Here is a 10413-nt window from a genome sequence, read left to right as displayed (position 1 = left end):
GCAATGAAAAGTAACATTTTCGAAATAAATAAAATTTAGAGAAAAATACTTTTGTCCCACTGTTGTAGATTTAGTTTTCATTAGTCCCGACTTCAAAGTGTTATAATTTTTAAGATTAAATCATATTTTGGTCACTTAATTTTAAATTTCGTTCTATTTTTATCTTTTAATTAAGAATGTTTATTTTGATCTACTATTAAAATTATGTTAGATGAAATATATTTTAAGAATAAAATTACATCTAATATAGATTGAGCAATATAAAATTGAAATTTAAATAATATTAACAATCAATATATTAGAATAATAAAGGGTCAAAATCTTAGATGTAAAATGATCTTTGAGATCTTTTATAGAAAATCACTTTGCATACTTGAAACGTTAAGGACCAAAATAGAATAAAACTCGAACATCATAAACCAAATGGGGTTTAAATCGAATTTTGATGGTTTAAATTTGATTTAACTACTATTTTGGTCCCTATACTTTTAGTTTTGGTTCATTTTGGTTTCATTACTTTTAAAATATTCACTTTAGTCCCTTATACTTTTCAACTTTTGTTCATTTTGATCTTTAAACTTTTAAAATGTGACCATTTAAATTTCTAACAAATGATGTATAAATGAAATTAGAGAGGATAAAATTGTACCTTTTCAAAGTTCAACGACCAAAATAAATATTTTAAAATATAGGGATCAAAGTGAATCAAAAATCAAAAGTATCGAGATCAAATTAATATTTAATCTTTTAAATTTTGTTATAGGTTTCAAAATACTCACCGTATCTTTCTCGTGCCGTTTGTCTAATCTTTTAAAATTTAAGATTTATTTCAATTTGATTTCAATGTTTGAAAATTTACACTCTTTTACCTCAAATTTTAATTACTTGAAATCCAAAGTATAATATTTCAAATACAAAAATAATGTTTAAAATCTATTGTTTTTTTTTTATATTAAAAAAAATGACATCTGGATTAATGGTCATTTTCACTAGCAACCAAGCAAAACGTTAATGTCTGGACAGGGAAGGTACATCGAAAAAGCTATTCCAAACAATTTTATTTTAGTGTCTCCATTTCCAAATTTTCATATTCTTTTGAATAAATAATGCTTTTAAATTAAGTTTTACCATTTATGGTGTATGATTGCTTCAAACTTTGTATTCTACACTTTTAATTACTGAGATCGAATCTCTCTTCTGATTTATGAGTTGTGCTTGTGAAGGACAAATTACATCATCATTAGCTTTCTTCACAAACATCCCTTTCTCATTAAATTTGAATCTAATTATCATTAAATACTTCAACTTTATTTGCTTTCTAAACTTTAAAATTTGCTTATAAATGTTAAATAGAGTAGACGACTACATAATATAAACCAACTTAGATGTTAAAATATGTCGATTAAATTTTTGTTGGCTTGCCTTTTTAAACGAGTTAAGTGTTTTTTTAGCACATAAGACTAATTATAAATAAATTTCAATTTTCATAGACAAGTTACAAATTAAATTTTAATTTTTAAGATCAACAATATACGTTTTGAAACTTCAAGGACTTGAGAAACTATATTTAAATCTCAAGAGATAAAAGTATTCACTTTAAAAATTCATTAATCAAATAGAGATTAAATTTAAATTTCAATAATCAAACGTGTATTTTTACCATTAAAAATGAGTGAATCATAAAAATATAGGTTTGGTATGAATGTGTGAGTTTTGAGAATTGTATTTAATGGTTGATTATGTATCTCGATTTGAATTATTTTAATTTCTTACAATATTGACCATCATATCACAACTCTCTTCGTTAAAGAATATTTTCTCGACCAAAGTCTAAGAGTTAAGACATTTAAATTTTCTCACTTTTACTTGAATACAAAATTGTACAATGTTGGTCTATTAAGCTTTGATTTTCATTAAACCTAATAAATTAGAAGAGATTCAAAAGAAAAAAAATAGTTGCGCTCAAATGAATTTAACTGTGACATTTTATTATATTTGGAAAATAATTTTGTTATAATAAAATCGATAGTAAAATTTTGCTATATTTAAAAAAATTTCTAACATTTTTGTAATTTAAAACAATTATCCTAATATAATTATCTATCACTAATCTCAAGTTTTTCATTAAAAAAAATTATTGGAACGAACCTAATTCGACATGTACTATTTATTTACATATATAATTGATTCAATTTTGACCCACCACCAAACCAAGAATAAGATGATGTCCTCTACTTGTTCACACAACCAATATGCAGAGGTGGTGACAGACAAAACTTCCAAATAAATAAATACAAAATATTTAAGAAAGACCAATTTACTAAAAAACACATTTTTTTTTTTTTTTTACATCCCATCCCACGTTTAAAAAATTCAGACGTAAAATCATGTCTTGTTTTATGTCGGTATTTTGTAAATCAAGAACACAATTACCCTTAAACTTTAAACTTCTTTTTTTTATTTGGTATTTTGTAAATCAAGAACACAATTTAATAGGATAGATGGAAGAGATAAGAAGGATAAATAAAAAGAAGAAAAAAATGGCATAAACCAACCTAAAGTATGGAGTTGTTACAATCACTTATTATGAACTTTTAATTTGTTACAATTATCATCATAAATTATTAATCATTTTTGTAGTTTGTTGAGTGTCACAATCAACTTCTTTTGTGAATATTTATCTTCATACATAATGTAAGATGAAATTTAAAGTTTAAGTAAAATTGAAAATGTTTTTAGAATAAAAAGAAATAATTTTCAAATATAATTCAATGATCAAAATATCGTTTTTCTTTTACAATATGTGGAATAAGGATAAAACCTCTGACCTCGAACTTGATAATACATATTAATACTGATTGAACTATGCTCAATTTGGTATCAAAATCTACAAGAGCCATTTGCTTTTTGGTAATGTAGATAACAGAAATCTTTAGATATCCGAAATTATAAATATACATAATTGTAAATATTCAATATTTTTAGATTACTATGTTTATTTTATAGACATATTTGTGTAGATATCAGGAAATATTCTGATGATCGTGTTTGTTTAGTAACATTTCTATTTAATGATGTCTTAAATTTAGATAATGTTTCGAGAGTGTTCTTACCGCTATTTATTAATTTGTAGTTGATTTAATATAATTTGAATTTATATAACATTTTTATTTTTTATTTTTTTGTTAAATCAATATAATCTACATTATTTTAAAGATAATTATTTTAAATAATAAAATTATTGAAAATATTTATAACTATAACAAAATATTATTGAAGTCAAAATTGAGAGTAAAAAAGTTGGATTCTCCGTTTTACGTATTTTTTAAAATAACTTTTTGAAAAGAAAAATTGAGATGCTAACGGCAGAGACCGGCCGACAGAGGGCGGTGGATGGCACTACGACGCCGTTCCTTGCGCCCACTGTGGTTCAATTCCACCGACACAAAAAAAAAATATATATATATCGGGATTTAAATAATAATAGTGATTAGGACAACATAATTAATTAATAATTAATAATTAAACGTGTACACTTAAAAGAAAGTGCATAATTGACCCCTTTATACTGTAATCACAGTTTTATAGTGGTTCTTAAGCCCCAACATAATCAATGATCTCTATATTTATTTAATTTTCTTTTCGATGTTGGTGCTCTTTTTTTATTTTTTATTTCCATCCTTCAAAGAAAAAGTGTCATCTTTATTCCTCGTTTCCTTGAAGGCTTTATTTAAAATTTTCAATTATATATTTTTGTTCGTCAACAATGAGTAAGAGATTGAATTATAAATCTTTGAGGTACCGATTGATATTTTATTTATTGAGTCGTGATCCAATGAATAATTTTTAATCAAGTTATTTATATCAATGAATAACTAAAAGAACTCTTATAAACGTTTGCAGATTAATAACTCGTTCTTATGCTATCGAGTATTTTATGTCAAATTTGATCTCTCCAACTTGAATATTGTCGAACGGACTAAAATATAATTTTATCTTATATGAAAATGTAAAATATTCGTAACTTAATCAATAAAATGTATTTTTACGCCACATTATTATTTTTCTCATGGTAAGAACTTGATTTTTTTGTATATAATATCAAATTGAATATTTTCTAAACCATTGATAAAGGGAAGCTAAATTATGTATTGAAAATTAATAATAAAACATAGGCATAATAAAGAAAATGTGTAATTGACCCCTTTATATTGCATTGGTACAAACAAAAACTTAAGACTTTAATTCGTTTACTTTTTTGGCTCTCTTTTTCAATTATCTTTCTTTTTGTTTAATTGATCAAAGGGAAGTTGTTGTCGTTGGCAACCACGATAGTTGTGGACCTCATGTTATGGTTTAGGGTTTTTTCTCTTAAAAAAGAAAAAGAAAAAAAAAAACTAAATAGAATACACTTTTTCTTGTAAGGTTTTTACTTTTTAGGATAGGTTGACTAATTTTTCTAAAATTTAAGAAAGAATAATTGTCTGTCATGATTGGATTTACTTATTGAAAATGAAGTGCTAGTGGTAGATGATTGAAAATAGTTGGAATGAAAATTTTGACCAATCGGATGTTGTCATGTCATCATAACAAAAGCCATTTTTATAAAACAAACTTGTTTAATAATAATTCACATTTCTTATTTTTAAATTTTAAAAATGTTTTTAAAAAGATGTAAAATTTAAGAAATTACAAAAAGTAATTTTCCTTTGTTTCCTTTTTGTTTTGTATTTATATTTAACATTCCATTTTAAAAGCCAAATCAGAAATATTAATTAAGACAATTTATCTTTCTTTCATCTTTCTCTGCTTTGTATCCGGTCCATTCTATTTTTAACACGTTGATTTAGTCTTTTTCTATTTTGTATTTATTTGAGTGATTTTTGAACGATTATTTACAAAAGTCTCACACTGAACCAAAAAATTATAAAAGACAATCTATCTTCTAAAAAATGCATAAGAAAACTATAGTCAACATGAACATAATTCAATGATAATTAACACATACTTCAAAGTTGGAAAATCAAACCTCGTGCCTCCACTTTCAATGGACTAAAAATATATACTAATTTACAATGCAAGCTCAATTGATTAATAATAACCTTCCTACAGAGCAAGTAAAATTCCTAGTTGACATTCTAAAGAAGCTCCTTCACATTGAAAATTTTGGAGATTCGAGGAAGAACTCCCTAAGGTAGTTGAGCCTTCACTAGCCAAAAACCATCACTTTGAATGGTAGTTTAATATGGCCTTTGCAGTGAAATGAAATCTACAGAAAACAAGCACATGAATCAGACAGTGGGCAAAGAGCGAGCCTTGGCTGCAGCTCTTTCTAATGCCTTCAACCTGTTGGCTTCCATTCGACCTCTCTGTTCCTCGGTGAGTTGAGTTTCACTTGAATTACTAATCTTTGGTTCTTGGTTGGCCACACCTTCTATAGTTTCACCAATGGTGAAGGAATCACTTTGTACATTCTGCGATGGTTCCTACAAACATGTAAACACCCGTAACCAAATGTTGTAGATCGTTAATATGCCATGAAATGGTGTTAGGTGTGATCAAACTCAAGTTAGAAAGAATACGGATGGAGGTATACTTGCTTCAAGTTTCTCATCAACTATAGACATTAGTATGCAGATAAGGGTTTCAACCTAAGAGCTTACTTTTTACCATAGTTAGGTAAAAACCGTTTTAAGACTACCATAGTTAAGTAAAAACCGTTTAATACATAACATTCACACTTGAGTAATGAAATAGATGGTAGTGCTTTTTCAATAATTCTGAGTGACTTTTCATCTTCTTGCATTGCTCTATTTCCCTCTACTTGTTCAGAATCACGTGACAGTTTTCTTTCTTTTTTTTTTTTTTTTTTTTGGCTACTTCTATGGGGTGGAAGAAGAATAATTATATGTATGTGATTTTGAGTTGATTTTAAGTGCAACAGAGTGAAAATAGATTAATTATCTAAATTGGTTTAGAAAATTGAGTTCAAGTGTAAATTATAGTTAATTGGGGCAACATATAGATTTTTAATAATCGACCTGACAACTTCATCTGGAAAATTGATCTGCCAATAAAGACTGAAAAGTTTGCTTCAATATGACTATTCCTGAAATCTAATTTAAGACTCACGGTAAAATTCCCCATTCAATTAACTGCGAGAGTTTTCACATTAAGCAATGGTACGATTAAAACTAAAAGAATTATAGGGGATGGAAAGCAACCAAGTGTTAAAAAATGAACCAAGAAAGACTTACTTCCGTAGCTTTCTCATAAACTTCCTGAAGCATGTCCTCTTCAATGTCATCAGCACCATTATTCCTCAAAGCCTCTTCCTGATTATCAAATATGCCCTCCGGGTCTTTGGCTTCTGCAAGCATTGGCAAACGGACTTGAAGTTCATGAAAAGGGGTGCTCAAATAATGATTAGTTTTAGAATCTAAATTTTTTTTTTCCAATCACATCGTAGTATAGTTCCACACATGAGAGAAAATACTCAAATGGATGGATTTAACTTCCTAGGTTGCATATCTAACTACATAGAGCCAAGATACATACCATGGCACAAGGTATAAAGAAAATGAAAAAGGCAACATATTTACTACCTACATTGTGATACAATTTTCCCATTCCAAGCACCAACTGCTTAGTGCATACCAAACTGGGCATCCAGAGGCCAATGAGAAGAGGAAACATTTAGAACTTAGAACTCAAGGACATAGTTGTACAACCTATAGAACAGATCCTGTTCAAGTAAGGTCGTGAGAAAACATTTAGAACTAAGCTCCAATTGACAAAGGTGTATATTGTTTGGAATAATGACTCTCCAATATCTCCATAATAGTATGATATTGTCCATTTTAGGCATAAGCTCTCAAGACATGCTTTTGAAATCACCCAAAAGGCTGCTTCATACCAATAGAGATATTGTCCTTCAATTATATACTCACGCTTATCTAGCCAATGTGAGATTTTGATCACATTCCCAACATAGACACAGCTCTCAAATCTCATAGCCTTGATCAACAACATACAAATATGTATAAGAGAGAAAGATGAGAAGTTTTTTTCACATGGGGTTCCATCTCATAACAAATTGATCGATGAGAGGGTAACCCATGTATCTTATAAAGATTTTGAGGTCTATCGACTTTTCTAATGTGGGGTCCTCAACATGTCCTCTTAAAATGATGCCTCTTCGGATTCCCTATTCTTGTATGAAATCCCCCCCTTTTTTTTGTCCAAACTTGGGATTTATGAGCTATAATAATACCATATTAGAGAAACATTATGTTTCATCTCAAAACCAATTGGCAACGAGATGAATAACTTTGTATATCTTATAAAGAGGGTAAGTTTCTTCACTTTTTAATGTGGTATCCTCAACGTTTTTAAATAAAATAATGAACTTTCTTTGAGAAGCCCACAAAAAGAGGAACCAATATTGAAGGATCTTCCAACGCAAATCTGAAGACGACAATTTGAATGAGCAGTATTTGGAAGCTTTCACGAAACCCTGTCTTGATAGGAGTGGAACATAAAAAATAACAATAATCCAAGTATAACTTTTATTCGTGTTGTTCAATGTTTATAGTCAAATAATCCAAGCATTTCAATAGATACAGAAAACGCACATAAGCATACACAATCACACTCATATACTGAAAAATTGGGCTCCTTTTGTCAACATAAGCTACTTGTCCTGAATGAAATCAGTGTCCCATATCCTATTATCACGCTGCATTTACCAATCTCTAGAAGTTTTGTAAATCTGTATGTAATGTAGGCTCTTTATGGGCATCGTTAACTCAAGCAATGTCCACCTAAAATCCTACATCATATACTATGTCCATATTTACATCAGGTACACGTACTTGAGTGCCCTGACAAGAATTAGGACAATGTGTTGTTCAATGTTTATAGATATTAATCTTCTTAAAACCTATAATTCTCATAGCTATAGACATGGCTACTTTTAGAGACACTACAAAAACTTTTAGAGATCAAAATGGAACGCTAAAAACTAATCATCGTGTTCAATTTCAACCTTTCTTTCATTTTTACAATTGTTTCTTGCTTACTTGTTTTGGTAATTCGGTAACTTCAAATTTATCGTCTAAACAAAATTTAAATGTTCTAAATACAGTTAGAGGACAATGCACAACACACCAAACACTAACACAATTTAATGGCATACATTCTATCATGACAAAACAGCTGATCAAAACAATAATACGAGTGTCTTTGTTAGGAACCCTCCTAACAAGATCAGTACTAAAAAATATAGAAAAACTAAAGGACCATTCAATTACAGAAATATAGGAAAATGTATTGAAATATGCTATAAACTCACAAACAAAATAACAAGATAAACCCTAACCTTTCGAGAGGGCTAGTCTCTCCCAAATTCTCAATTAGGAAATCCTCACATAAAGTTCTTCACACCCTCCCAATACTTCCTCTCCTATTTATAGAAATATTCAGTAACTAACTTCCCATTTAATTACCCCTATATCCCTTACTAATACCATACTAATATTCTACTAATACTCCTATTATTTCTATAGCTAGGGGCCTTACAATCTTTTAATAAATGATAATACTAGAAGGTACCTTTTTCATTATTGACATCATCATCGTTTAAAATGGGTGCTTCGCGCCACTTTGTAGGATCCCCTCCCCTGGCAACCCTCTCCCTTAGTTCTCCAAGGCACATCTGCTCAAAATATGTCTTTTTAGAAAGAATGCAAATTCATTGTAAATTAGATATCATTTAATAATTTGCTCCATGTTGATTTGATTCAATAAATAAGGATTCACTTAAAATATTACAGAGTTTGAGCGCATTCTGTGCCAACAAAAAATGATGCACTCTGTCTCTACTCCCTTCAGATGCACTGGGTTAATTAAGCGCAGTTCCTTTAGTTCAAATGCTATCTATATTAGTACGTTATTAGGCTAAGTTCCTGTACTTTGACACACATACCAATCCAGCTAGCCATATATGTACATCTCTTTGATACCTTCATCGTAAAGAACAAATAAATTCAGGGTTCATGCACATTTTTACCTTTACACGTTTTGTAGCAGCTACCTGTTCCACCTTATGTACAAAATGCTCGAAAGAGTAATAAGGGAGTATATGAGAATGCCATTCCCTGTATAAGCCAATAAGGTTTCCCAAATCACTGATCTACAAAACAGCAATCAAAGCATAACTCAATCAGTACAATAATCAAATCATTAGAAAATGAGAATAGATGAGAGGATGGCACGGTAATAAGAAAAAGAAAATATACATATACATAGTGTTGATGAAACACTCATAGCTACCATTCAATGGAAAAAGGTTTAAATCTGGTTTTCCAATAAACAAACCATTAAGGTAAATACCTATTCCCCCGATGAAGCCTAAGCTCTCTCGAACAAATCTTCAAATGAAATATGCATCACATTCAAAATTGTTTCTAATCATTCAACACAAAATACGTTGGAATGCCTTGAATCTAGCAAACTTAACTTATAAGGAGTATGAGGTCCCTTAATTTTTTCAATATGGGATTCTCAACACTGACCGGTCAATGAGTCAGGGACCAGAGGCAACACGGGCTGGTGGGGGTCTGTAATCTGACATTTATCGCTCCCTCCATTCATGGACGTTGCCAACAAGTTAGTGAACCATCTAAATCTCTATGTTAGTTACTCTACTGTTTTCGTTTTAATTTGATTATCGATTTCATATCAAAAACCTAAATCCTAAAACGCGTCAGACTCTAGTAATTAGTATTTTGTTTTCGAAAACCCTCTTTGTCCTTGAGCAGCAATGTTGAAAATATATCTCAAATAAAACTTGCATGTGCCTGATCAGAACAAATCGACTATTCACACGATAATCGGAAGGAAAATAGAAGATAACCTCGTGTCCACGGCCGCGATACTTGAAAACGCGAGGAAAATGGCGAAGGACGTAACCTAGACCATCCTCAGAAAGGAGTAGCTCAGGAGTGAGCTTGGGCCTGGTTCTGGGGGCTTTCTTGGGCTTCTCTGCAACTTTTGAAGGGGCAGCAGGAGCAGAGGAGAAAGGAGGTCTAGAAGAATTGGAAGTGGGATTGGGATTTGGAGCGGAGGAAGGGCAATCACGAGACCAGTGGCCCGGCTTCCCGCACTTGTAGCATCCCGTCGGCGCTGCGACGGCGGCGTTGTCCTTCTCCATGTTGGATCCCTCTTGCTATTTGCAAACTTCAGTCGGCGTGGAGCGATCCGATCCGATCGGATGTGGAAATTGGAAAATTTTCTCAAGAATCTGAACTGAGTGTGGGATTATGAACAAAACATCGTAAACCCTATGGGAAAATTTTCTTGATGTCTTTGGCGGGAACCTTGGCGCCACTGCCTCTTTTAGTTTTTAACATC

At 30.6% G+C, this 10413-nt stretch overlaps 1 protein-coding gene and 1 non-coding gene across 2 annotated transcripts; both read right to left on the bottom strand.

The window, feature by feature from the left end:
• Nucleotides 1-4924: 4924 nt before the first annotated feature.
• LOC120079483 (zinc knuckle (CCHC-type) family protein) lies at nucleotides 4925-10413 on the bottom strand. Its single transcript, XM_090314437.1, has 5 exons — nucleotides 9917-10413; nucleotides 9071-9193; nucleotides 8614-8716; nucleotides 6258-6370; nucleotides 4925-5486 (listed from the first exon to the last, which is right to left on the bottom strand). The coding sequence occupies exons 1-5, from the start codon at nucleotides 10211-10213 to the stop codon at nucleotides 5292-5294; spliced, it is 831 nt and encodes a 276-aa protein (XP_090170563.1). The 5' UTR covers nucleotides 10214-10413; the 3' UTR covers nucleotides 4925-5291.
• Nucleotides 7774-7879, bottom strand: LOC120080637 (small nucleolar RNA snoR103). Its single transcript, XR_005482590.1, has one exon. It is a non-coding gene; the product is annotated as a small nucleolar RNA snoR103 (small nucleolar RNA).

This window comes from Benincasa hispida, chromosome 6 (assembly GCF_027475165.1).
Source record: "Benincasa hispida cultivar pf3 chromosome 6, pf3_genome.v1.1, whole genome shotgun sequence".
In the NCBI taxonomy this organism is placed as follows: Eukaryota; Viridiplantae; Streptophyta; class Magnoliopsida; order Cucurbitales; family Cucurbitaceae; genus Benincasa; species Benincasa hispida.
Note: the sequence above shows the minus strand (reverse complement) of the source record. Positions and strands in the feature narration are given on the sequence as shown.